The 26,580-nt window shown below is 58.3% G+C and overlaps 5 protein-coding genes across 8 annotated transcripts; 2 read left to right on the forward strand and 3 right to left on the reverse strand.

Annotated features, from left to right (window-relative positions):
* Positions 1–36: 36 nt before the first annotated feature.
* ITGA10 (integrin subunit alpha 10) lies at positions 37–11,523 on the reverse strand. 4 transcript variants are annotated; one of them, XM_058860532.1, is made up of 30 exons: positions 10,110–11,523; positions 9,310–9,421; positions 8,768–8,865; positions 8,609–8,688; positions 8,395–8,509; positions 8,188–8,315; positions 7,532–7,680; positions 7,052–7,202; positions 6,804–6,969; positions 6,638–6,711; positions 6,345–6,489; positions 5,874–6,022; positions 5,640–5,783; positions 5,182–5,385; positions 4,960–5,090; positions 4,511–4,677; positions 3,651–3,793; positions 3,441–3,548; positions 3,281–3,366; positions 3,062–3,203; positions 2,617–2,709; positions 2,467–2,543; positions 2,269–2,352; positions 2,095–2,179; positions 1,916–2,029; positions 1,754–1,837; positions 1,547–1,660; positions 1,348–1,440; positions 987–1,100; positions 37–828 (listed from the first exon to the last, which is right to left on the reverse strand). In XM_058860532.1, exons 1-30 carry the CDS (start codon positions 10,159–10,161, stop codon positions 772–774), a joined length of 3,459 nt encoding a protein of 1,152 aa, XP_058716515.1. In that variant the 5' UTR covers positions 10,162–11,523; the 3' UTR covers positions 37–771. The 4 variants fall into 4 exon arrangements, with proteins under 4 accessions (XP_058716515.1, XP_058716517.1, XP_058716514.1 ...); XM_058860534.1 differs by having other exon boundaries at positions 5,182–5,337; positions 8,762–8,865; XM_058860531.1 differs by having other exon boundaries at positions 8,762–8,865.
* Positions 11,524–11,660: 137 nt separating this feature from the next.
* Positions 11,661–14,709, reverse strand: PEX11B (peroxisomal biogenesis factor 11 beta). Its single transcript, XM_058860554.1, has 4 exons — positions 14,380–14,709; positions 13,960–14,087; positions 13,679–13,880; positions 11,661–13,225 (listed from the first exon to the last, which is right to left on the reverse strand). Exons 1-4 carry the CDS (start codon positions 14,433–14,435, stop codon positions 12,856–12,858), a joined length of 756 nt encoding a protein of 251 aa, XP_058716537.1. The 5' UTR covers positions 14,436–14,709; the 3' UTR covers positions 11,661–12,855.
* Positions 14,710–14,953: 244 nt separating this feature from the next.
* Positions 14,954–19,340, forward strand: LIX1L (limb and CNS expressed 1 like). Its single transcript, XM_058860553.1, has 6 exons — positions 14,954–15,291; positions 15,539–15,702; positions 16,632–16,772; positions 17,396–17,491; positions 18,826–18,903; positions 18,989–19,340. The coding sequence occupies exons 1-6, from the start codon at positions 15,000–15,002 to the stop codon at positions 19,229–19,231; spliced, it is 1,014 nt and encodes a 337-aa protein (XP_058716536.1). The 5' UTR covers positions 14,954–14,999; the 3' UTR covers positions 19,232–19,340.
* Positions 19,341–20,975: 1,635 nt separating this feature from the next.
* RBM8A (RNA binding motif protein 8A) lies at positions 20,976–23,685 on the forward strand. The gene is made up of 6 exons (XM_058860555.1): positions 20,976–21,080; positions 21,503–21,562; positions 21,669–21,746; positions 22,333–22,469; positions 22,843–22,979; positions 23,300–23,685. The coding sequence occupies exons 1-6, from the start codon at positions 21,014–21,016 to the stop codon at positions 23,343–23,345; spliced, it is 525 nt and encodes a 174-aa protein (XP_058716538.1). The 5' UTR covers positions 20,976–21,013; the 3' UTR covers positions 23,346–23,685.
* ANKRD34A (ankyrin repeat domain 34A) lies at positions 23,450–26,464 on the reverse strand. Its single transcript, XM_058860540.1, has 2 exons — positions 26,333–26,464; positions 23,450–25,732 (listed from the first exon to the last, which is right to left on the reverse strand). Exon 2 carries the CDS (start codon positions 25,682–25,684, stop codon positions 24,317–24,319), a length of 1,368 nt encoding a protein of 455 aa, XP_058716523.1. The 5' UTR covers positions 25,685–25,732; positions 26,333–26,464; the 3' UTR covers positions 23,450–24,316.
* Between the last annotated feature and the right edge of the window lie 116 nt (positions 26,465–26,580).

Genomic DNA, 26,580 nt, shown 5'->3' on the forward strand with positions numbered 1-26,580 from the left:
GAGGCAGGAGCTGGGGTACTCTGGGGGTGGGGGGCAGAAATGAGCTTGGAAAAAGCTTTTGGGGAAGGAAAACCCTGATTTGCAGTATTTGTCTCCTAGGGAGGATATCCAAGCACCTCTTACTCTGTTGGGACACATTGTCCCTGTCCTCCCTCCCTGCTCTGCTGGAAGCCGTTCTAGACACAGGGACACCCCAGTCCTGGGGCAGGAGCTAGGACTGTGGAGCCACAGAGATCAGTAAAATCCAGCAGTGTCCTGGGTTTATCCCAGCGCTTTCCTGTTACCCAGCCTGTCCAGCTTCCCTAATAGGGATTTCTGAGGGGGTCACACCGACTCACTTTCTGCTTCCACCTCTTCCCTCTTCCGCATCGTGCTGGAAATCAGGAATTCCTTCTCTGTGGTCCTGGATTTAAGTCTGGAGCCAGTGGGGGCTGGGGTTTAGATTTCCCCCATCCCTCTCTGTGTTGCACTTGGGATCGGTCCAGAGGCTTTTCCCTGAATCAAGCCACTTTCCTGCTCTCACGTCATCTGCGTGCACAGGGATGCAGGACACGGCAGAACCGCAGGCCAGAGCTTTATTTCTGGAGCTGCTCCATTCCAGCTCATTGCCACTTTTCCTGCTTCTAGATGTTCCCCCAGATCCTCCGGCTCCACCCTCACGAATGCTTGCTCATCCCTCCACCAGCCCAGGAGTCCCCCATTCCAGGGATGGCCCTGGAATGTGTCCCCGGGAGGGAGGTTCTGGGACATCCTCCCGCCAGAGCTGCCATCTCAGTGCTCCTCATCCTCCTCCTCTCGGGAGGGCTTCCGGTGGGAGAAGAATCCCAGCTACAGGCAAGGGGGAAAGAGGAGGAATTGAGGAGGTGAAAATGTCCTTCCTCGCGAGGGAGGGGGGGGGATTGATACCTCCCCCTCGGGATGACGTCGTGACCCTCTCAAGGTGGCATTGTGACCCTCCCCCAGGGTGATAACATCACCCTCCTCACCCTCCAGAGGCCAAGGCTGAGTAGTGCCAGGAGCAGGAGTCCCCCCAGGGCACTGCCTCCCAGGATCCACAGAGACACGGGCACCCGCCTTCCCTGGAGCACTTCCAGCACCAGCTGCAGGAACACAGGGATTGTCGAGAGGAAGGAGAATTTGAGGAGAAAACCAGGATGGTGGGGAGGAAGAGGGAATTTGGGGAGGAAAACTTGACTTGGGTGGAAAGAAGGAATTTGTAAGGAAAAGCAAAGATGAGAGGGGAAACAGGGATTGGAGGTAAAACAGGCATTGATGGAGAATAGGGAATTTGGGGAGGGAAACCAGGATAAAGGGGGGGTAAATGGGGAACTGGGGAGGGGGTCCTACCTCCCTGCGCTGCACCCCCTCCTCCAGCACCAACATGCCCCCTGTGACCCCCAGCCAGACACCGCTGACTATCCTCACACTCCGGAATTTCACCTGGATATGAGAAAAGGGGAGTTCTGAGCCATGTGTGCTCCCCACTTGGGATCCTCCCTGGAGTGGGGGCACCCCAATTCCCCACATGCCCCCCCCCTTTACTCACTCCACTGAAGAAGCTGTCGTGGAGGGTCCGCAGGAGCTGGATGGAGACTCCCCCACCACGCTCCAGCCTCTCCAAGTGGCAGCTCAGCTCCTGGCACCAGGTGTTGGAACAGTCCTGGGGGGAGAAAATTTGGGGGGGGAGTGGTGGGGATCCCCCCCTGAACCCTCCAAATTCCTGGGGGGTGGGGGTGGGCACAGTGATCCCTACCAGCCTGTCCGTGTGCAGCAGATCCTCAGGGGGCACCGGGACCACCTGTGTCCTCTCATCGGGGAGTTGCAGCATGCAGGTGGCCTGGGGAGGGAGAGAGGGCGTTCAAAGGGAGGGCACAGGGACCCCCGCTGAGGTCCCCTAAGTATCCCCAGTACTCACATTTTCAGTGAAGACATGGGTGACAGACAAGATGGTGGCCTGATGGTGGCCCAGTGCTGGCAGGGCCATGTGCAAGGTGACATTCTGGATGGGGTAGCACCCCAAATTCTGCACCTGGACGGGCATGTGATGAGCCAGGGCTCCCCCAGGGCCCACTCCCCAGGCCCTCATCATCTCACCTTGACTGTGGTGGTAAACTCAGGGCCAGAGCTGCGGCTGAAGGTGCCAAGGGGATGAACTTCATAGCGATGCAGGTTGATATTACTGAGGGGGGCACACAGGAGAATCGTATCCATCATGCGTGTCCCCCTCCATGACTCCCCCACTCTGCTTTCACATTCTCTCAGCCCCACCTGGACAGGAACAGGTTGGGCTCATAGCGGATGGGGACAGAAAGCTTGACCACGTTGTCCTGTGGTGTCACCTCAGTGCTGTCACTAGACAGGGGACACTTGGAAGTATCCCCGGACTCCACCCATGCCCCTGGGGTGCACACCCCACCCCCTTCCCCCCCACCTCCTGAGGGTTCAGCACTCCCCCCAGACTCCTACCTGGTGGCCTGGAGAGTGACTTCGGCACGGTCCAGAAGGACGGAGCAGCTGAACTCCAGCTCCAGGGTGAAGGACACCTGGGGGGGCTCAGAGGGGTGTGGTGGGGGTTTGGGGGTCCCAAGGGGCTCATGAGGGTGTCAGGGGTCCTACCTTGGCCTGCGAGTGGAAGACAGGGTACCCGACACTGCAGCGCCGGTGGTGCCTCCCCAGTGCTGAGCACTCCAACTTCACCGTGCTGGGATCCTGCCAGGGGGACACGACGGGGGACCAGGACATCAAGTTTGGGTACTTGGGGCACTGGGATGTGGCAGCGATAGACCTCCACAGGGGGATACTGAGGGGCCACAGGGGACCAATGGAATACGATCTCCCACCTGGGAGGAGTTGGGGACACAGTAGACCCCCAGCTCCCGCCTGGGAGAGGTCGGGGACCTACCCCCCTGTTGCACTTGAAATGGGTTTGAGGTTCCAATGGACTCCAACCCATCCCACCTGGAATGGGTTGGAACAAGAATGACCTAGAGGTTCTCCAAAGACCTGTGTCTCCGCCTTTACCCTTTACACCTCAGCGATTTGGGCCTCCCCCAGGCCGTACCTGGAGCACGAGGCTGGAGAAGTGGAGGTTTCCAGGCAGGTGCAACCACAGGCTGACATTGTAGGCATTCTCCTCACGGTTCTCCAGCTCCACCTCCACCAGCATCCGCCTCCGGCCCTTCCGCAGGATGTGGGGGCTCTGCCTGGAGGCCAGGGATTCACAGGGGACTCTTGGGATCTCAGGGACACCATGAGGACACTGGGAGGACACCAGGGGTACCTGGAGCCCACAATGTCTGTGGTGGCCTTGAGCACCAGGTCGGTGACACACTCGTCGTCGTCCCCACAATCCTTGAAAAACGGGATCTGGAAGAAGCCAGGGGTGATCTTGATGTCTGGGGGTGATCCCAGTGTCTGGAAACACCCCTCCCAGTACACACCAGTTTGCGGATGGTGGTGGGAGATGCCTCGTCCAGCACCGACGTTGCAGCTACATCCAGGGCCCAGGTGAGGCTGAGGCTGAGGGGCCTCAGGTAATCTGAGGTGTCCTGCAGAATCAGGGGATCCTATCAGCCTCACTCCAGTCAGACCCCAGGAATGGGGGGCAGAAAGAGCCCTCCTGTGGCGCAGGGAGGAGTCCTGGGGCTGACCAGGACGTGGAAGGGGATGCGGATGCAGCTCTGCCTTCCCAATGGGAACTCAATTCGGCGCTGGAGCAGTCGGCGGGCACCAGAGTCAAAGGCGGCACGGGATCCCGGGATCTGCTCCTCCAGGGATACATTGTACCGGAGATCTGGGGGATAGGGAGCAGGTCAGGGACCAAGACACCTGCAGGAGGGGGTGCTCCAGTGCGACTCCACTGAAGTCTGGGGATGCTCCAGGGACAGGCTGGCTTGCACCGGGAGGGCACCGGGGAAGGTCAGAGGCTCCGGGATGTTGTGGCATGATCCGGTGGGGCTCCAGGAATCCCAGCAGGGATATGGGTGCTCTATTGATATTCAAGGGACACTACAGGATGTTCCTGGGAGATTCCAGGGCTACCCTGGGATACTCCAGGGGTGGTCCAGGATCACCGTCTATATGCTCTGGAAAGATTAAGGGAATGCCCATGGGATGCTCCTGGGAGGCTCCAGGGACATTGCGATCCTCCAGCAACACCCAGTGAGGGTGTTGCGAGGGCCCATCCAGGGCTTTCAGGATGCTCCAGATATGCTCCAGAAATTCTCCGGGACACCTTGGGACACTCCAGGAATATTCCAGGGACGCCCTGGGATGCTCCTGGAATGTTCCTGGAATGCTCCCACGTTCTCTAAGAATCCTGGAATAATCCCAGGGTGCTAATCCCACCCTGGGATTCTCTGGGGACAGCCAGGCATGTTCTGGTAATACCCTGGGATGTTCCAAGGATGCTCCAGGATGCTTTGGAATGCTTCCAGGATGCTCCAGGGACAACCAGGGATACTCCGAGGATGCTCCAAGGACCCTGCAGTCCCCTATTGCCAACACTCACCGATATCCATGTCCACGGGGTTCCGTGTGCGTGTCTCGGCATGGAAGCAGATCCGGGCCCGGAGGCAGACGGCACTGGAGCCACTGCGCTGGCAGTTCCGTTGTGTGACACTGACAGCTGCTGGCTCCACAGACATCCGTGCGAACACCTGGATAATCCAGCGGGACCTGAGGGACACGGTCACACCTGGGATTTCATCAGGATCATGTGGGAACAGAGACACCCACCCGGCCCTAACCTGGATCTTGTCACAGGGGAAACTGAGGCACGGAGAGCCCTGGGAGGATCCCACGTTCTTACAAGAGGAAACTGAGGCACAGAGTCCCCTTCCCCCTGAATGTCCTCATGACCCGCATGTCTCTGTCCCCGAGCTGTCTCTGTCCTTCTCCGTGTTCCTTCTCCTCCGTGGCTGGGATGTCCGTGTCCCTCACCCCCTGACCCCTACTTACCGGAGCACTACAGCCGCACCCTGTGCCCCCACGGCCACGTCCACCAGCCCGTCCCCGTCCATGTCCACCCGTCCATCCACGCTGATCCCGAAATACCGGAGGCTCCACCCCAGCGCCGCCGCCTCGATGCGCTGGGAACGAGAGTTGTGCCACAGCCAGTGGCTCGTACAGGGTCGTGATCACCGCAACCCCGACACCGAGCCCCTCCCAGCGCCATCTCACCTGCTTGTACTGGGGCAGGAGGGTGTCCGGGGAGACGTGGAACACGTAGAGAGCGCCGCGGTGCTCGTCCTCCAGCGGAGCTCCCACCACGGCTCCGGCCAGCCCGTCCTGGCTCAGGTTCGGCACCACGCCCAGGGCGGAACCGAATCTGGAATCCTGCTGCCTCGGCTCAGGGTGCAGCGACCCTGCGGGGCTCAGGCGGTCCTGGGTGGTGCGGGGGGACCCTCGGTACCCCCACGGGACAGGCACCCTCTCAATCCCGCTGTGTTCCCCCGATACCCTCCAATCCCTCTGCATCCCGCTGATCCTCCCAGACCTCTGTCCCCCGTGCACCCCGACCTCCCTGTCCACCCCGGTCCCCCGCCCGTCACCTACCCTCTCCCCAGCCCCCCACCTGCCCCACGACGTACAGCTACCCACCCTGCCCGACAGCCGCAGACCCACACCTACCCTCTCACCTGCCCCACACGGTACACATAGACCCTCCCAGTCTCCCTGCTCTGGCCCCCCAGGTAGGTGGGCGCGCCCACCAGCAGCAGGTCACTGTCCCCGTCTCCCTCCAGGTCCAGGGCCAAGACCTCGCTGCCGAAGTAGGAGCCGATCTGGGGGTACAAGGGGCTGTGAGGCTGAGGGGGGGTACGAGGCCCAAACTCTCTGCCCGAGGCCTTCAAGTCCCCCTGGCCACCCCTCACCTGCTCCCCCATTAATGCCTGGGCCACCGTCACGGTCCCCATGGGGTCCAGCTGGAAGAGGAGAACTTTGCCCTTGTGCTGGAATCGGGGGGCACCAGCCACTAACAAGCGCTGCCCCTCCGGGAGCTGCAGCGAGGACACAGAGTACCCTGGGGGGGGGGGAAGCAGGGTCAGTGAGACAGCCCCAGAGAGACAGGGTCCCCAGTGTGATCCTGGGCCACCCTAAATATCCAGGTTTGGAACATCCCTGGAGTATGGAGTATCCCCAGGGCACCCCAAATATACAGGACGTGGAGCATCCCTGGGACATGGAACATCTCTGTATCACCAAGCATCCCAAATATCCATTACATGGAGCATCCCCACTTCACCCCTGATCTCCAGGATATGGAACACCCCTGATTAATCTCAAATCTCAAGGATATGGAGTATATTCCTTGGGACACCCTCATCCCTTGGGGTCCCCCATACCCAGATACGCTGCGTGATTCTTCAGCTCCAGCGGGAATTCCTCCTGAAACGCTTCCCAGGGTGGAACAATGCGCCCACGCTGGCTCTCCTCCAGCACACCCCCCTCCCAGTCATAGGCTCCAACCATTCCAAAGAGGATCCCATCCTGCCAGGATGGGTGGGACATGTCAACCCAGAGACACTGCAATGCCTCAGTGTCCTCAACCCCCACCAATATCACTCTCCCTTCCCAGGATACTCAGCGGGGCTGAGATGGGCTGAGGGTTATTTTCCACTTTTCCCAGTGGGATCACCTCAAGGTGGTGGATAGAAAAGCCGATCTGGGACATCTCCAGCTCGAAGGCACTCTCGTTGTCCCCATGGGTGCCTGACCAGGGGAGGAAGGAGACTCTATTCCTCCAGCTGCACTTCCAGCTGGAATTCCCAGCCCGTCCTGGGATGCCAGCCTCAAGCCAGCACCTTCCAGGCTGAAGATCCGATCTCCCAGAGCATCCACGATATCATTGAGGGCAGCCTCATCTGTGACGTTGAAGAAATACTTCTCATCAGGATCACTGGCAATGAACTTGATTTCCCGGATGAAATCCTCAGGATCCTGCTGCCGACGCAGGTAGTGCCCCAGGACCTGAGGGAGAGGCAAGGGTCAGCAGGAGCCCCCCTGGGAGTAAGTGAAATGCAGGGATGGGGATCAGTGGGAGGGGCCTCACGGCGATGGCATAGCGGGTGACATTGTGCCGGTCGCACTCCTCCAGCGCTGCCGGCAGCTCGTCCCCGTCGTGGGACTCCCCGTCTGTCACCACCAGCAGCAGCCGTGTGGCCCCTGGGCGCCCACCTTGAGCCGGGCTGAAGGACTCTGTGCTGTGGGAATGTGGCTGGCAGAATGAGCCCTTGTTCCTCCTAATACTCCCCCCAGTCCTGACCAGCCCTGCTCCCAACCCTGATCCTGGTCCCAACCCCAACCCTGATGCAAATCCCAGTCCCAGTCGTGACCCCAACCACAATCCAAATCCTGACTTGATCCCAAGCCTGATACCAATTCCAATTCCCATCCTTTTTCGAATCCTAGACCCTAATCCCAATTCTGATCCCAATCCTAGCCTCACTCCTGATCCCAATCCTGACGCCAATCCCATTTGCAATTCTGCCTCCATTCCCAATCCCGCTCAAATTCCCATTCCAGAGCCCACCATGCCTGCCGGATGGCCATGGCCGTCCGCGTCTCCCTCCCCTCCTGACGCGTCAGGTTCCGGGCGGCCTCAAGCAGGCTCTGCGCTGTAGGGTGCTGCCCCAGCGCCCACTCCTGCACCAGCCGCTCCCCGTACTGCAGCACCCCCACCTGAAACGCGGAGAGTCAGAGCCAGAGGGAGCCCCAAATCCACACGGACGTCCCTCAAACCCCCAGGGAATACCCAAGTCCACAAGGACTCCTCAAATCCCCGGGTGCTGCCCCAACACCTGCTCCTGTACCACCTGCTCGCTGTACGGCAGCCCCCCCCTAAAATGGGGAAACCTGAGCCAGGGACCCCCCAAAACCCAAAGGGAGCCCCCTAAATCCCAGGGGAACCCCTAATCCCTGGAAAAGGGAACCTTTGGCCCCTCCAAAACCATCTCCAGCTGGCATAGTCCTGGGGACAACGATGTCACCCCAGGGCAGCATCTCCACAGGGGTGGTGTCACCTTGGGGAAAATGATGTCACTCCAGGGACAATGACATCACCCCAAGGCTGGCATCACCCCAGGGGCAACAGCATTGCCCTGGAGACAACCACCTTGCCCTTGATGGTGATGGCGACACCATCCCAGCCTCGGGGACACCGTGGTGGCCGAGGTACCATTGCCTGACCTGGGTCTGCCCAGGACCAATGAAGAAGCGTCCCAGGATGTTCCCGAGGAATGCCTGCACCTCCTCCCAGGGGTAGATGCTGTTGGAGCCGTCCAGAACCAGGATGATGTCCATGTAGGTAGAACAGCCTGGCAGGGGACACGGTGACACCAGGGTGGCACATCACAGTATATCCCAGTACATCCCAGTACATCCCACCCCACTCACGCTGTGCTGTGGGTGCAATGGTCCCCGTGAGCTGGAGCTCCTCATTGAGATGGACACAGCGGCCAGAGCTGAACACAGAGGTGCCACATTCCTGGGACCAAAGCGGGGCGCACGCCTTGGGGGGTGACATGAGGAAAGAGCAGGGGGTGACATTCATCTCCCTCCCCCCTTCTCCTGCCATGCCCCAGTTTTCCTCTGCAGAGGTTCTGCTTACCACAAACCCACCATCCTTGGAGTCCACTAGTGTCATCCCTAGGTGTCCGGCGCTGCTGCGGAGCCACGGAGCTGCAGCCCCTTGAGGACGCAGGGACAGAAGCGGGGTGAGCACCGTGGGGCGCCCCAGGCCTTACCGGCCACACCCACCCACCTGTACCGAGGTTGGCCTTGGCGCAGGAGGAGTTTTGGAGTCTCACGCCGCACTTGTAGATGTCACCTTGACCATTCCCATCCCACGGGGCCCCCACCAGCAGCCTGGAGGGACAATAGGGGAAACACAGAGAAGGACACATAGGGGACACTGTGGATATCACCACCCTCGCCCCATTCCAACCCAGCTGCCATGTTTTTGGGGTCAGGCTCTGCCTCCCACACTGCAGCACTAAGGCCGTTTCCGTCTGTCTGTCCAGCCATCTGGCCGTGGCCTCCTGCTGCTCCGGCCTCTGCCCTCATATGCTCCCCCTTCCCAATCTTAATCTTCCCCCTCCCTACCTAAGTTTCCCTTTCCCAAACTCACTTCCCCCGCTTCCCACCGCAGTTTTGGCTTCCCACCTCAGTTTCCCCCTCCCTTCTCCCCTTTTTTGACTCAGTTTCCCCCACCCACCCTCAGTTTCCCTCTTCCCCACCTCAATCTCCCCTTTCCTGCCTCAGTTTCCCCTTCTCTCCTGTCTCCCCCGGGTCCCCACAGAGATCACTCACCACTTGTCCCCATTGCCACCCCACTGCAGCACCCGGTACCCAAACTGGGACTCGGGGGGTCCCTGGAAGATCCGCGAATGCCCCACGTCGATGTTGAACCCCTCGCAGAGCCCTGCAGAAGTGACGGAGGGTCCTGAGGTGGGGAGGGCATCCCGCACCCCTCCAGTGGCACCCGGGAGGGGGGTTGGGGTGCCCAGCACCCCAGTGGGAAAGAGGAAACTGCAGGGAAGAGGGGAATGGAGAACCCCCAGCACCCCAAACGCATCCCCGCCACCCAAATTGAGTCCCTAGCCTCCCCCACCCGAAGTCCCACAGTGCCCAGCACTGCCCACGTGCCTCAGTTTCCCTCGCCGTGGGGAGCGTGGGGGGACCCCGCTGGGTTGTGGACGGGTGGGGGGATGAATATCCCCCCCTCCACCGGGGGGAAAGGGGGATGGAAATTCCCTTTTTGTTTTTTTTTTTTTTAATTAAAAAAAAAAGATTTTCCATTAAAGCCGGATTTTAGGTCCACTTTTGTTCCACCCTCACTCTACCCCAAATCCAAGGAGATATAGTTGTCTTCTCCCCCCAAAAAAGCTCCAAAATATATTGGGCGGGGGCAATGACCACAACCGGCCTGTTTTATCCCAAACCCTCCCCTCCCCCAAGACATTCAGAGAGGGGGGAACCACGCTTGGCTGCACTCGGATTAATGAGTACCCGGATCCACACCCTCCCTCCTCCAACAGCCCCCAAACACCCCAAAATGGCCCAAAACCAGGGGATTTGGAGGGGAGGGGGGAGGTAGGTGTGGGTGTTACCTGGGAGCAGAAACAGCGCCAAGAGCACCCCCCGGATCCCCACAGCCCACATTGCCGTGCTGAAGCTCAAAGGTGACTCTGGCTCCAGCCAGGACAAAATCCTGGGTTTTTCCCTTTTTCTTTGCTCTTTTTTCAGTATATTTTCCCTCCTCCTTCATCTTCAATTGGCTGCTAAAAATAAATGTGGTTTTGGGAGGGAGGGGGGGTGGCAAAGAGTTTGGGAGAAAAAAACAGGCAAAGTGGTACAAACACAGGAAAAAGGGGAGCGGGAAGAAGGGAGGAGGTGGGTGCAGGATTTCGTGGGGGTACCAGGCATTTGGGGGGTGCTGCAAAGGGATTTTTCCACTTTTTTTTCTGGAAAAATGGGGAGGGAAAAGTGTGTATCTCCCCCAAGGACCGAACCACACAGAGGTGGCAGTGACACCTGGATCTTCCCCGTGGGGACCGTCAGGAGTGGGTTGGAATAAGGGGTCTTGGGGGTCACCACTGGGTCTGGGTGGGGTTTGGTTAGGGCTTGGGCGTATTTTGTGTGGTTTTAGGTGGATTTTGGGTTGCCACGTCCTCCTGATGACACTGCCACCTCCCGGACTGAGCTCTTGAGTGGATTCGGGGGAAAAAAAAAAAAAAAAGGAAAATTTCAAACTCTGCAATTTAGGACAGAGGGAAACTTGTGCTGCCAGCGGCTGTGGGACGGGCTGGAATTTTCAGGGGAAAAAAAACAAGGAATGAGGAGAAAAACAGACAAACAGCAACTGTGCAGCTCCAGCTGCGGCCACAGATGGCCCCACCCAGGTAGGGCACCACCAGCACAGGTAGGGGCCTCCTCGGTCACAGGGGAAACTGAGGCACGGGGGGAGCTTCCTACCGCTCCAGATTCTTTCTCCTTCCCAATGCCCAAATGTTGATATATTTTATATATTAGTAAAGGCCTGTCTGCACAAACCAGTCTTTGAAATAAGTCGTGATATTAACGGCTAAAGTCCTTGAAACCTTCCTGCAGAAGAGAGAGTAAAGCAAAACAATATCCTTGTGTACAAGGGAAAAAAATGTAAACTTGTGTGCATTAGCCAATAGTAGCTTGCCTTGCCCGCGGACCCTGTAGAACCCTATAAAAGGTGTGCTAAAGATAGAAATAAACGGTGTTCACGTTTACTTCTGTGAAGGCTGGTGAATAAGCTGGTGGTCTCTCAATACCCAAATCTCACTGGACAACTCAAATCCCCCTCCAAAATCTCTCCGCTGCACCTCACCCCCGCCAAACCTCCTCAGGGCAGCCTCTGGGGTGCAGGAAGTTGGCCCAGGCTCAGCTGGGACAGGAAGAGCAGCAACGCCAGAGAGACAGGATGGGAATGGGAAGAGACAGGGAAGGGACTGGGTATCCCCTCTGCCCACCTTTTGGCACCAGGAAAAGCAGGGATTTCCCCTCCCCAGTTCCAAGGGTTCTCCAATGTCCCCTGAAACCACAGGAGGGTCCCAGGCCAGTACTCCCAGTCCAGCATTCCCAGCCCATCCCAGTGCCCTGCATATCCAAATATCCCAGGACATGGGGACTGGAGGCTGCTGCACTTTAATAATTTAATTAATTAATTAATTACACTGACGCTGTGGGATCCCCTGGAGTGCTTCCCCCCCATCCCAATTCCCACTAGGATATACACTGCTCCAAAGCCTTCAATGCCTGGTTTTTCCAGGAAAAAGCCTTTGGCACGGTCCAGATGGGCCCAGGAGTGGGTGGCATTTCGGTACAGAGCTCCCAAAAAACCTTCAAGAGGACATTCCTGCTCTCCCAGGAACAGGTCCAAGGACAATCTGTCTCTGGAATTAAGTAATTCCCAGCTCCCGGTGTGTCCCTCGGTCCAGGGCTTAGTAACAGGCATCAGAGCTGGGTTGGGGCCACACGCAATCCAGGGTTCAGAATCCAGGGAAAAAGGGAATTCAGTGAGGGAGCAGCACCACGAATACCAGGTGCAGGGAATCCCAACAGAGAGCCAGCCACATTCTGATTTTTCCCAAAAAACACCGCTGAACAGGATTGCTGGGAAGGGAAGTGCAGCCAGGGTGGATCTGTGCAGCTCTGGGCAGAAGAAGGGAGGTGGATCTGCTGGGAAGCACTCAGCATGCCAAGTCCCCTCCGTATTCTCCAGTGGAGGGAAATCCCTATGGGAATGCTGGGAGCGATCCCCCCCGGCTTGACGCAACTCACTTCAGTCACTTCCTTCCCCTGGGCTTTCATGGAAGGTTCAGGAGAGCAAATTCCTGCCTGAATTTCCCCCCAAAAGCCATGGATTTATCCCTGACACCCATTCTTCCCAGTCCCCTCTCCCTGCACTCAGATTTCTTATAAGGCAGGAAAACTGCCCAAACAATTTGGGGTTGGATACGCTATCTGGCACCAGATTCATCCCAAACCCATGGCTTCACCCCACCAAAAACCATGAGAAGCCCCCAGCAATCCTCATTTTCCAGCCCCAAAAGTTCCCCATTAGTTGGCTCCATGTCAAAGGCGCTTCCCAGACAGAAAGGGGGAATGTTGAACCTCCAAAATTGCTGGAAAAGTCAATGGGGAGAAACACATTTTGGGAGCTGATGTCCCTGTGGGATCCAATGCTGCATCCAATGCTGGAACCTTGTGGCTCCAAGGTCTCAGGAATGATGGGAATGGAATGAGCCAGTCAGCTCCAGGTGTCACAGCCCCTGGGATAAGCCCCCAGGATTCCCAAACATCCCAAGGAAGCCCCTGGGATAACTACGGCTTCAGTTTGAGCCAGGGATGGAGGATGGTGAGGATGGAGAGCACGGAGGAGGTGAGGCCACAGAATCCCACGATGCCTGGGCTGCTCCGGCACAGCCCCAGCTTTTCCAGCGGGATCACCAGGTCACAGGCATTCCGCAGCAGGTCCAGCAGTAGTGGGGGGTTGTCCCGGAGCACCTGGAGCAGGAGCTGCAGCTGGAGCTGCAGGTGGAGCCAGAGACGCTGGATCCTACCATCAGCCTGGAGCTGGGGCCTGTTTTCCGGGCTCTTCCCACGCTTCCTGGCTGCCTCTGCGTGCTCCAGCAGCACCCGGATCTCATAGGCATCCCGGCTCAGGTTCACCACCAGAGCAAACAGGTAATACCTGGGAAAAACGGGGAGCAGAGATAGGAGAGTGGGAAACAGTGGCAGCAGAAGCCTCTGGCCACTCCCAACAGCTACAGAAATGCCTGGGGGAATGGAAAAGTCATGTTCAGCCAGCAGGAACCCACTCTCAGGATCTCAGGGATTCCATTCCCTGCCCTCACTCAGGAATTCCATTGCCCAGTCTCCCTCAGAAGGCCTATTTCTTTGGAAATTCACCACTTGCTCTCCCTGGATGAATTTAATTCTCTGCCTTCTCTTGGGGAGCTCATTGCCTACTCTCCTTCAGTAATTCCACTCCCTGTCCTCCCTTGGGAATTCCTATCCTTATTCTCCTCAGGGGAATTGTCACTCCCTGCTCTCCCTTGGCAATCTGACCTCCCTGCCCCGCTCACCCAACAAACCTGCGGAAGCTTTTCCAACCTTCATTCCACAAATGCCCCACCTCACTCACCTGAAGGACCTCTGGCTCCACTTGTCCGTGGCAAGGCCAGGCAGAATCCCGGTTTTCCCGGCCCACAAGACGTTATCACAGGCCAGGAAGAGGGCACGGTTCAGGTGGGACAGGGTGAGGCAGAAGCGCAGGACAGGGTCGGGTAGATGCAGCGAGCGCTGGGCCACTCCCAGGGCCTCGGCCGAGCCCCCCAAGCGCAGCACTGCAGGAGGGGACACGAGGGGGTCACCGGGGGGCCCTCCATGTTCCCCCTCAAAACCACCCTGATCCCCCCTACTCACGCTTGCGGCCCAGGCTCAGATGAGCCTCCAGGTGCTGGAGGCGGCTCAGGGTCCCGGAGCTGCCCTCGGAGCCGTTCCCGGCGCGGCTCAGCGCGGCCCCAGCCAAGGCACAGGCGTACTGCGCGGCCCTGGGGACAATGCTGGAGTCAGGAGGGGCACGGACCACTGGGGATATCGGCCCGGGGCCTCAGACCCCCCTTCTCTGGGCTCTATGGCATCCGGGACGGCCCACCCGCCGCCCCGGGATTTTGGGAACCCCGCGACCCCCCTCCTCGGGTTCCCGGGTCTCAGTGACCCCCCCCCCTCCCCGGGCTCTCCGTCATCCCCCCTGCTCCCGTGACCGCCCCCTCCGAACCTCCACTACCCCCTTGCCCCGGGCCCCCCGCGACTGCCCGCTGGCCTGGGGAGCCGGAGCTGTACCTGAGGAGACGCTCCCGGGCCTGGCTCTGGGCGCTAAAGCGCACCCAGGCCTCCATGGTGGGGCGGGGGCCGCACCGGGCCCAGTCCCGAACGCGCTCCCGAGCCCGAACGAGCGTCACTTCCTATAACCACCGCGGCTCGTTCGCATTGGCTGTGCGCGGTTCCGCCCACTCCTATACCAAAACAGACTCCGTGATTGGGCGACTGCTGCAGTGTCAGCTTGTAAATCTGTGTCGAAGAGTTTGATTGGTTTCTTTTGCAATTAATTTCTTTTGCTGATCAATAAGAGTGTGGCTGTCATCCCGTACCGCCGTCTCTGCTCTTTTGTGCTTCCTGCATTTTGATTCGACTTTTCGCCTGTCAATGTAACAAACCCCAGCGCGATTGGACAATGAGCCCCCTAATCCCCGCCCTCTTACCGCCCCACGACCACACACCGCTATTTGTGTTAGTGGGTGAGTGCGCCGCGCCCTGTCCCCGCCCCGCAAGCCGCGCACCGCGTTGTGATTGGCCTGCTGATTCTTTCCCCGCCTCCGCCGCCCCGATCCGGCGCTTCTATTGGGCTGCTGGGCGCGGAGCGGCGCTGATTGACAGCGCGGTGCTGCGGAGGGAGCGCGGCTATGGAGGCGGTGCGGGCTCAGCGGCTGCAGCCCGGGGTGGGTGCCGGACCCCGCGGGGCCCGGCCCGGCCTCACCGGGGCCCCCGCGGGGCTAGGACCGGCACCAGGAACGGCGTCGGGGCTGGGGCCGGGGCTCGGTCTGCCGCCGCCGCCGCCCCCGCTGGGTCTGCAGGGCCCCCCCGCGCCCCCCGGGACGGGGGCCGGGGCCGTGCCCGGGCCGCCTGCGGTTCTGAGGGAGGCGGTGGAGGCCGTGGTGCGGAGCTTCGCCAAACACACCCAGGGCTACGGCCGCGGTGAGCGGAACCGGGGGGGAACGGGGGATGCCGACGGACCGGGGGAGGTCAATTTTCCCTTATTCACTTTTCTCACTTTTCCTTATTTCCGTGTTCCTTTTGCTTATTTCCATGTCCCACTTCCTTCCTTCTTCATGCCCTTCGCCCTCTCCCCTTGCCCCTTTTCCTTCTTTCCGTGCCCCATTGCCACCCTGCCGTGCCAATCCTGGGGGCTCTTCCCGCCGGTTCTCCCGGCTGTGTCCGGCAGTGAACGTGGTGGAGGCGCTGCAGGAATTCTGGCAGATGAAGCAGTCGCGCGGGGCCGAGCTGCGCAACGGCGCCCTGGTACTCTACGAGATGGTCCCGGCCGCCAGCCCCCCCTACGTCTGCTATGTCACCCTGCCCGGCGGCAGCTGCTTCGGCAGCTTCCAGGTACCATCCCGATCCCGGGAATACTTCGCCCGGACCCCACGGGAATCGTTTCCCAAATATCTCCTCCTAGTGCGGGCGTTCTCCTGCCGATTCCAGCCCCTGTGTCTGGCTCTAAACATCTTTAGTTCCAAAGAAATTTAATTGCGAGTTGCTCCTGGCCTGTAAATCCCCACCAGATCCCAATCTGGGAAGATTTGTCTGTGGATTGTGCTTTTTTTGTGTCCTTTATTCCCTATTCTGGTCACTTGCACCTTAGTGCTGAGGTAGGAGATGGGATATCAGGGAAGACTGTTGGAGTGGCTGGATCTGATCTTCCTTCTCCCAAGATTTGATCCTTCCTTTTCCTTCCCAGAATTAGGCAGAGGTTTAAACTGGCAGAGGAATACTCCTCTGCTGGGGCTCAGGATTCGTCCCAAAACCTCTTCTCCGGATGCCAAAAGACTCTGGAAATCAAATCAGAGCGTTGGGTCATGGGGTCCTGGAATAGCTTGGGTTGGAGAGGACCTCATACACCGTCCAATTCCAACCCTGTGCTGTGGGCCGGGAACATCCCACTGGAGGAATCCATTCCTTCACCCCTCCTGGGAAAATTCCTGACCCAAAGAGATTTAAGTCCCAATGTCCCATCAAATCCTGCCTGTGTTCCACATTCCTTCCTGCCCTTCCTCATGGTCGGGAACATGGATCCAAAGGAAACAATTGCAGCAGCCACAGGGTCATCCCATCCCAAAATCCTGGTCTTTGGGGGAATTCCGGAGCAGTTTGGGTTTGAGGTAATTAATTAATTGACAATGCAATGGGAGGTTCTGAACCTCATTTGATTCTGGGAGCATGATTTCCTAATTCCACCCCCGCTCAATTCCCATTCCTGGTGGTCCGGGGGGTGTCGGTATCCTGGGAACATCCTGACTCTGGTTGTGTGTCCCCAGTTCTGTCCCACTAAGGCTGAGGCACGCCGGAGCGCAGCCAAGATTGCGCTGATGAATTCCGTGTTCAACGAGCACCCTTCCCGCCGGATCACTGACGACTTCATCGAGAAGAGTGTCTCTGAGGCCTTGGCGTCCTTCAACGTGAGGATGGGGATGGAAAACCCCAGGAAAAGCCTCAAAGAGTGGATTAGAACTCCTTGGTGGGGGGTTTGATGGAGTATTAGGATTTTAAGTGTAGCTTAACTCTCTGTTCTGTTCTTTGTGCTGCAATCCAAGGTGGGATAACAAGGCTGTGGATTTTTTTGGCTGTTCCACGATAGGGTTGTCACATCCACTAGTTTTCCTTAAACCGAGGATTTTCTGGGAATTTTAGTTTCTATCACTGGGAGCTTTGCATTCTCCCTTTCCTGCTCTGATTATCTCAGAGGGAATTCTTGCCATGCGGCTCATGGTGGTCTGTGGTCTCTGGGGTGTTGTGAAAGCCTTAGAATCGGTGCAGGAAAAATCCTGTTCCCGGGGGATTCGCTGCTCCAGGAGAGCCAAATTTATCCTAAGGTGCTGCCCCAGATTTGTCCAGGGAGTGCCATAGTGGCCCATGCCATTCAGTCGAGGCCGGATCACCTGGATAAGAGTGCGACAACTCAGCCTGTGCTGGCATCAGGCTCTCCTCGATCCCGCTGGGATTTCTGGGAGTGGGAATGGTGCAGTGGGGATAGGAGCAGATCCGGTGGGAATGGCACCTCCTGTCTGGAATGTCTCTGCAGGGCAATCGAGAAGAGGCAGATAATCCCAACACTGGGATCGGGGCCTTCCGCTTCATGCTGGAGTCCAACAAGGGAAAATCCATGCTGGAGTTCCAGGTACTGTTCCCAGTTTTTGCAGATACTGTTCCCGATCTACCCAGGTCCCATTCCTGATTTGGTCAAAGGATATTTGGGTTGATCTCCCAGCTGCATTTCTAGTCTTTTCTATGGAAAATGAACTCAGGGTTTCCTTCTGATTCTGGTCAGATTCAGGGTACTTCTAGGTGCAAAGTCCTTGGAATTGGATTTCTCACTGTCACTGATGTTTCCAGGTGCTACCTCCAAATGTCCTAATTGCAGTAGCCCAGTTAATTAGTGGGATTCATCCTCTCCCTGAAAACAGGGAAGCAAGAGCTCTCACAAGGAAAGATGGGAAAATGTTTCCCCCAAAGACACTTGGATTGTAGAACTGGGAGCCAGTGGCATCATGACGCTCCCCCAAACCACAGGACTATCCTTGTACCCCATGGGAATGTGGCTGGGAAGAACATCTGGACAATGGGAAGTCTGAGCTGCCAAGGGAAAGTTCTGGAACATGGATCGAGATTAGGAGAACAGCTGGGAATGGAGAGTCCTCTGGGCTTTATTCCAGCCTTTATGAAGAAACAGATGGGAGTAGTGCCAGGGAAATGAGGTTTGGAACTCCCTGTCCATCCTAGGATGTTGTTCCAATAGTTCCTTGAGATTCCTGAATCCTTTTAATTTCAACTTGGCCTTTGGTAGGGACTGGGAATGATTCTGGAGCCGGATTTTCATTAGAAGAGAAATCTGGGTGTGACTCTGCTCCAGGGTTACAATCCAGCTTTGGAATGTGGCTGTGTTTGGAATTCTGTACTTTTCCAACCCCTCTGCTGGCTCCTTTCCCTGGTATGGGAATGCTCCAGGATGACAGACAAGCGGTGTTTATGTTCGGGGCCCTGTTCGCAGATGGAGACTCTGGGATGAAGATTCCCAGCTCCATCTGGGTTTGGGAAGCCTAACAGGTCCCAGTTTTTGAGCAGAATTTGTCTGGCCTGGAGGGAGAAATCACTGGAAAACCTGGAATTGTACCTGGTGCTGATGCTGGTTCATCTTGGAGAGGAGAATCACAGAATTCCCAGGGCACGGGGTGTATTGGAGGCTCTGTCTCCGTTGTAGTCCAGATTAATCAGGGAATTTTGCCCCAGTGTCCTGGTGCTGGTGGTGCCTTTGGATGAATCCATGTCCAGGGAACCTGCCCCATCTCTGGAAGTGCTCCAGGCCAAGTTAGAAGGGGCTCAGTGACACCCAGGCAGGTGTCCAGTGTACCCCCTGGGCTCCAGGTGATTCACAAGGTCCCTTCTGCCCACCCCATGATTCCATGATCCTGGTCCTGTATGTGTTCTCATCGTGCCTCCCGCTTGCCATCCCAGGAGCTGATGACAGTTTTCCAGCTGTTGCACTGGAACGGGAGCCTGAAGGCCATGCGGGAGCGCCAGTGCTCACGCCAGGTGAGTCCGGGGCTGCTCAGGGGCCACCTTGATCCTGCTGCTCCTTCCCACTCCTAAGCTTCACCCTGCATCCCATTCCCACCAGGAAGTCCTGGCTCACTATTCCCACCGTGCTCTGGACGATGACATCCGGAACCAGATGGCCCTGGACTGGGTGAACCGGGAGCAGAGCATTCCGGGTGCACTTTCCCGGGAGCTGGCGGCCACGGAGCGGGAGCTGGATGAGGCCCGGCTGGCTGGGAAGGAGCTGCGATTCCATAAGGAGAAGAAGGACATCCTGTTGCTGGCAGCTGGCCAGCTGGGCTCAGCACACTCCTCCGGCTGCTGAAGCCCAGGATCCCGCCCTGGGATCCTTCCCAGTGCTCCCAACACCCTTTCCTGAGTCCCAGCCCGTTTGCACATTTGAAAGAAATTTAGGGAAAAAGCTCCTGAATAGATTTTAGCAGTTTCATCCTGTTTTTTAGAGCTGGTCCTCAGTCTCCTCATTCCCTAGAGAATTTCTTATTTCCTTGAGAACTCCTTATTCCCTGGAAATTCCTCATTCCCTATGGATTTTTTTCTGTCCCGTATTTTCAGGGTTCAAGTCGCAGGTTTTGTCCTCTCTGCACTCCGTTGTTACTGGAGCAGGTGGGATTCCATGGAATCCAGTGTTTCCTCTGGAAAAGCCTGTTGGATCCAATGCCTGGCACCCACTCCCTCCTGTAGCAGAAAGGGATCAATTAAACCTCTTTGATAACCTCCTTAATTAAATCCAAATGAATGCCAACAAATGCAATGCCAAATATCCAAAGGGATTGAAAAGTGCAGTTTGGAATTAAACCTGGGATCAGCCTGCAGCATTCCAGCCCCAAGCACAGCAGGATCTGCAGTTCCCCCTGGAATTGCCCCGTCTGTAGCCCAACATTAGCACTGGCCTTTTCATGGAAGCATGGAAAAGTGGAGTTTGTGAATGAGGCAGGGATTTTCACTAATCGTTCCATATCTCTTGTATACATCTCCATATGGAATTTAGACTGTATTTAGCTTTAGAAACCCCTTTTATGACATGGAATTGTTCAAACAGCTCTAAGTTCACCCAAGAAAATGTCAGTGTATCCATGGAAATTTCAATCTTACTCCCCTTTTCCCCAGCAGACTGGAAATAGAAACTAAATTCCAAGCCAGAATTCCTTCTTTCACCCCAGTTTAGACCTTTTCCCACTTCTTATCATCCTCTTAAACCCTTCGGATTCCACTGTTCCCACCTTCCTTCTTCCCTCTTCCTGACCACAGGATATTCCAGCAATAATCATTGTTTTAAGACAAAATTGGAAGAATTCCATTACCTGTAGGTACCCCATTTTTATATCTGCATCCTAATGAGCCTATTTTGGGGGTTTATATATTTTTTATACTTTCTACAACCTATTAACGTTTGATGTCGCCGGAAATGGGATTTAAAAGGGATGGGGGTGGGGGGGTGGGGTGTAATTTTCCTGAAATATTGGAAAAAATTTGATTTAGGAATAACATGGAGTTAATCCCGCAATTTATACCCCTGATTCCGCACGTAAGGGAATCCCTGAAGCTCCTTCCAGCTCTTCTGGTGGCTTCTTTATGCTCCAAGTAAACAGATCCGGCAGGATTTTGGCAGTTCCATCGTTGTGGAAGAGAAAGAAAAAAAAAAAAAAAAAGAAAAAAAAAAAAAAAAAAGGAAGAAACCGGATATCCCATTGCCTGTGGGACTGAGGCACCAGTTTGGAGGCTCCGGATCTCCTTGGAAGGTGTAAAATTAAATTCAAGTTTTCTCAGTATGGAGAAAGTTGTGCTCCCTGTTGAGGCAGTGGAATTAAGGAAATCGGGCGGGATAAACACTGCTGTGGATTTTATACAATAAACCCAGCAATTTTGGTTAACTTTGGTGGTCTTGCTCGTTTTGTGAGGCCGGTCGTACCCAAGAGCTGCCTGAGCCGCCTGGTGCGGGGTTCAGGATCCCCGGGGCGAAGAGAAGCGTCCCGGTACGGCGGCCGTGACCTTCTCAGCATGGCTGAACGGGCACTTCCGCCACGTACCCTCCCACTATGGCGGCTCTTCCGGCGCGTTCCCGGCGTGCCCCGGTATCCTGGGCAAGATGGCGGACGTGCTGGATCTTCATGAGGCGGGCGGAGAGGATTTTGCTATGGACGAAGATGGGGACGGTGAGCGCGGGGCCGCGGCGGTACCGTCCAACCCAGAGCGGCTCCGCCGACCGATCCAGGCGGGCCCGGGCTCAGCGGAGCCGCTCTGGCCGCGTCCCCAAACCCCATCGGCCTCATGGACAGCCCCGGCACGGGGCGGATCATTCCCGGACTGGGGTGGGGGCTCCTGCTCGGCGCTGGGGACTCATTCCCGGCTCATGGGACCATTCCTGGGCCGGAGGAACTCGTGGGGTCCTGTTCAGCCTGGGGGAGGTCATTCCCATTGTGGGGAGACTGTCCTGTCTTTCCCGGGGGTGTCCAGGGTGTCCTGCCCAGCCCAGGGGGGCCTTTCCCGGCCAGGATGAGGAGTCCCTGTCCATCTGGGGGGGCTCCCTGCTCCTGCTGACTCCATGATCCCGGTCCCTCCCTGCAATTCCCACCAGAGAGCATCCACAAGCTGAAGGAAAAGGCCAAGAAGCGGAAGGGCCGCGGCTTCGGCTCAGGTAGGCCCCACAACACCCCCAAACCCCTTCCATGGTGCTCTGCGAGGGGCTGGGTGACCCAGAAGTTTGGGGGCCCCGTTCTTACCTTGTTTTCCTTCCTTTCCAGAGGAAGGATCCCGCGCTCGGGTGCGCGAAGATTACGACAGCGTCGAGCAGGATGGCGATGAGCCAGGGCCACAGAGATGTGAGGGGGGACACTGGGGACCTTGAGGGCTTCATGGGGGCTCTGCAGCTCCGGGTCAGGGCTCAGCCTTGCTGGGACAATCCCTTCCTCTTCCTCATTCCTAGGATTTATTTTAGGGCAAACCTCAGCTCCATATCCCCTTCTCAAGTTGGGAATGGGGAAATTTGGGGGAGATGCTCCTTCCTGAGAACCCCATGGTCTCCAAGTGTCACCAGGGGCACTTTCCCCATGGAAGGGAGGGGGAATAGGGGGGGACAGATGTTCTGGGCTCTGGATTGGGGTTCAGCCCCACTGGGATGAGTTTTCCCCAACCTCACCCAGGATTTGTGGATTCTGGGCCTCCCATCTCCCTTTCCTAGCTGTGAAAAAGAAGTGATTTTGGGTGACAGACCCTTTCCTGGGACCCACCACCAGAAGGAGGAGGAATTGGGGCCATGGTGGGATGATTCTTTCCCACCTTCCCGGGATCACTTTTGGGTCAACCCCCAAATCTCAGCCTGGAGGGCTACACATCCCCTTCTCAAGGCAAGAGATTTTGGGAGGAAGCTCCATTTCCAGCTCCGTGACACCCCCTTTTACTGCCCAGCCGTGGAGGGCTGGATCCTGTTTGTGACAGGGGTGCACGAGGAGGCCACAGAGGAGGATGTGCATGACCGATTCGCCGAATTCGGGGAGATCAAGAACATCCACCTGAACCTGGACCGGCGCACAGGATACTTAAAGGTGGGGGGCAGCATTTGGGGGATCCCCAGACTCCATCTCAGCTTGGGGGAGGCTCCAGGCTGGGAGGTGCCATGGGTGCACCCCAAAACCGAGCCAATTCGGGGGGTCATGGGAGTCCCTGCATCTCAAAATTGACTTACTGGGAGGTCCCTGCATCCCACAGCCAAGCTGGGAGTTGGGCTGTGAGCTGGATTCCCCCAGTGCCTGGGGTCATTCTCATTCCTGGTCCTAACCCCGGAGTGAGCTTGGGGTTCCCAGTGCCCAAGATCATCCCCATTCCTAAACCCAGGGTGTCAGGAGGTCCATGCACCCCAAACCCGAGCTGGGAGTTCCCCTGGTGTCCAGGCTCATTCCCAATGCTATCCCATCCCAGGGCTACACGCTGGTGGAGTATGAGACGTACAAGGAGGCACAGGCAGCCATGGAGGGGCTCAATGGGCAGGAGCTCATGGGGCAGCCGGTCAGCGTTGACTGGTGCTTCGTCCGAGGCCCCCCCAAGGGCAAGAGGAGGTGAGCGAATTCCTGGGAATTCCAGGAGCTGGTAATGGGAGGAACCTGTGGGAGCGCTGGAACCCTTGGCTGGAGGAATGGGGGGGCATTCCATGCACCATCATGAGGGGCAAGGTTAAAATAGGGATGAACACCCCAAAATGCCCTCCTTCTAGACTTCATCCTTACCTCTCCTTTCCCTCATTTTCTGTACTCTTTTCCCTCCCTTTCCCCCCACTTTCCCTATTTCCTCCCACTTCCTTCCCTTTTCCCCCTTCTTTTTTTACTTGCCTTATCTCCTTTTCCCTTACACCCTTACCCACCTCTTCCCGGTTTTCCAGGGGTGGACGCCGGCGGAGCCGCAGTCCGGACCGGCGCCGCCGATGATGGATCCAGACTTCCACCCATTTGTGTTCCAAGTCATGCTGGGGTAAACTGGGAAAACAGGGGTTTGTACACAGCCTCAAGGAGCCAAACCAGCTCCATCCCTGGGGAAATTCGGGTTTTATGGAATTTTATTGTTTTCAAAGGACAAATATGAGGGAAGCAGCAGCCTCTGAGGGTTGGGGAGATTTCCCTCAGGTTTGGGGTGATCCCTCCCACCCCCATATCCCAGTACATCCCAGGAGTTTTTTCCATGCCTCAGACAAATGGTCCCTAAATCTACCATGGCATTTATCCCACTGGGAATTCCTTGTTTTCTGTCCAATAACAAGTTTTTGTCTAAGTTTGTCTTCTTTTTCTTTGTCCTTCATTAAAACTCCCCAGCCCCTCCCATGGCCCTTTCCCTAAAATCCCTCCCCATCCAGGCTGCTGGATCCCCAAGGATCCTGAGGATCCCTCCCAGCCTGGCAGTAGAACAACTCAGGTCTTGGAAACCTTTTTTTCCTTAAAACTAGCATTGCGAAGCAACAGCTGTGCAGCTTCGGGGGACCCAATGGAGTTCCTGTGGCCACATGTCCTGGTGTCTGGCTGTGCCAGCGTCCAGCTGCACCCCCCAGCTGTCCCCTGTGTCCCCAAGCCCATAGATGTGCCCCCCTCTCACTCAGAGCCACTGATCTACACTGAGGCCTTTATTGCCAGAACCTGGGGACCTCCAGCAATGGGTCTGGGGGAAAAAGCTGCTGGGAGAATGAGGCAGGAACAGGAGGAAGATACCGGGGGGGGGGGGGGGGGGCCCTGGGAGTTGGGAGTGCACTCACCAGCTCCCCAAATTCAGGGTCGTGCAGAGTTTGTGCCAGCAGAGGGATGGAAGAGTTAACCCACAGCAGGGTTCAGAGCAAACAGTGCCACCACCCATGTGAGGCCTTCCCGAAGGGGTCCTGGGCTTGGGGGTTCGCCATATCCCTAGGGGGCCCCTAAGAGCCAGGCTCGGGACCCAGCCCCCCGCAGAAGGCCCCAAGATGCCGCAAGGCCTCTGGCTGCATGGAATGCCGGCGGAGCAGTGCTCGGGGGGGCAGCGGGGGCAGCAGCCCGGCCCTCCCCGGCCCGGGGGGCTCCAGGGGAAACGTTCCAGAGCCACGGCGCTCCAGCAGCCCAGCCGGGTGCCGGAGCGGCCCAGGGGTGGCTAGCTCAGGATTGGGGGGGTCCCGGCGCAGGGGTTTGCCCCGTGGAGGATCGGGGGCTGGGGCCCAACGCCCTGGGGTGGGGACGGGGGGCACCCGTTCAGCCCAGCTGACTCCTGGCAGTCCTGAGACCTCACGCCCCTCCACGCTGTGCCGGCGCGGGCGCAAGTGCAGCCCCTCCAGCCCCACCGCCAGCTGCTCCAGGGGGGCTGCCGTCCCTTCCAGGGGCCCCCGTGGGCCCTCAGGGGAACCCCATGAACCTTCTGAGGGGCCTCGTGTTCCCTCCAAGGGTCTCCGTGTCCCCTCCGGAGGTCCCCATATCTCATCTAAGGTTCTCCGTGCTCCCTCTGGGGGTCCCTGTGTCCCCTCCAGGCTTCCCTGTGTCCCCTCGGAGTATCCCTGCATCCCCTCCGCTCCCGGCACCGCCAGCCCCCAGGGCTCCGAATTGAGCCTTTTCAGCTGCCGCTTGGGCACGGCCCGGGATGGTTCCGAAGCGGTGCCTGGAGCCGCAGGTGGGAAGCGGAAGACGTCGCGCTCCTCGTCCCTCGCGCTGGCACCCGGCGACGCCGCCGCTCGCACCTGCACCTGGGAGGGGGACGCGCAGAGGGCGGGCGACGGGGGCGAGTTCAGGTACTGCCGGGTGGTCTTGGTGCCGCGGGGAGACGTGGCCGAGGTGATGATGATGACGTCGCGCCCGCGCTCCCGACACGCGTCCAGCAGCACCTGCAGCGTCTCCCGGTCCCCGCGCTCCAAGGCGTAAAGCAGCGCAGAGCCGCCCGCGTAGTCCCGGGCGCTGGGGTCGGCGCCGTGGGCCAGCAGCATAGCGGCCACGGCCGGGCCGGCGCGCTCGGCGCAGGCGTGCATGAGCGCCGTCTTCCCGGATTTATCGGGAATGTTGGGATCAGCGCCGTTCTCCAGAAGGTACTGGACCATCCGCGGCTGCTCGGGCGGGTCGGCGTAGCCGGCACGGCACGCTGCCATCAACGGCGTCGTGCCCGCGGCATTGCCTTCGTTGATGTAGGCTCCCCCCTCCAGCAGCAGCCGGGTCAGGCGGAATTTCCCTTGGGATACGGCGCGCAGCAGCGCCGAACCCTCCGCCGGGATCATGGGGAGCCCCAGTGGCACCGCGGCGCTGGGGGGGCGGCGGACAGGGCTGGGCATGGCCGGACTCACAGGACAGCGTGCAGGGACAGGGGTGGCACTCTCTTTCTGCAAGGGGATAGGACGTGGGGTGAGACCCCCGAGTCCCCCGGGATAGGCAAAGGCCACTCCCAGGATGGACACACCCTGGAGGGCCCCAGGAAGGGGCGTCCCCCCCTCCCTGCCTCAGTTTCTCTGGCAACGGAGGGATCCCGCGGGGCCGAGCCCCCCAGCCTGTGTCACTCACCCACGTCCCCCCTGCCCGCACCCACAAACCACACCTGCCCCTGCCGGCAGTTCCTCACATTCCTCAAATCCCTTTCTACACCCCCTCCTCGTCCTTCTCCCTCTCTTCCCTTTTCCCCATCTGCTTCTCCTGCCCACAACCCCATCCCTACCTGTACTCTCATATCCTGCCCGTACCCCCATCCCTGCCGGTACCCTGATCCCTGTCCACACCCCATCCCTGCCTGCACGGTTCCCATGGCGACGGCCGCTCATCCCGCTCCGAGCAGCCGGGAAAATGGGGGAGAATCCACCACCTTCCCAGTCCCCTCAGTGAGACATCCCCGAGCCCGGGCCTGGGGGCTGTCCCACCACCGCCCCCCCACGCACTATGTCCCCCGCAGTGGGGATTCCCCATCCAGCCCCTCTCCATCCCAGTTTTACCGTGGCAACGGGTGCGTGGGGTCCCTCTGCTCCGGCTCCCGGTTCCCACGGCCCCGGGGACGGGGGTGTTGGGGACGGAGGACCGTGGCCGCCATCCGGGCCTGCCGCCGGTAAGGTGGGGAGGCGGGAGGTGATGTGGAGGGTGTCCCCCCCCCCCCCCCCTCAGCGCTATTTTTGGCAGCTGCCGGCGCGGGGGGGCTGGAGCAGGATGAATCACCCACGACGCATCCAGCGCCCGGCCCTGCGTG

The sequence above is a fragment of the Poecile atricapillus genome, chromosome 33, assembly GCF_030490865.1.
Source record: "Poecile atricapillus isolate bPoeAtr1 chromosome 33, bPoeAtr1.hap1, whole genome shotgun sequence".
NCBI classification, from domain to species: domain Eukaryota; kingdom Metazoa; phylum Chordata; class Aves; order Passeriformes; family Paridae; genus Poecile; species Poecile atricapillus.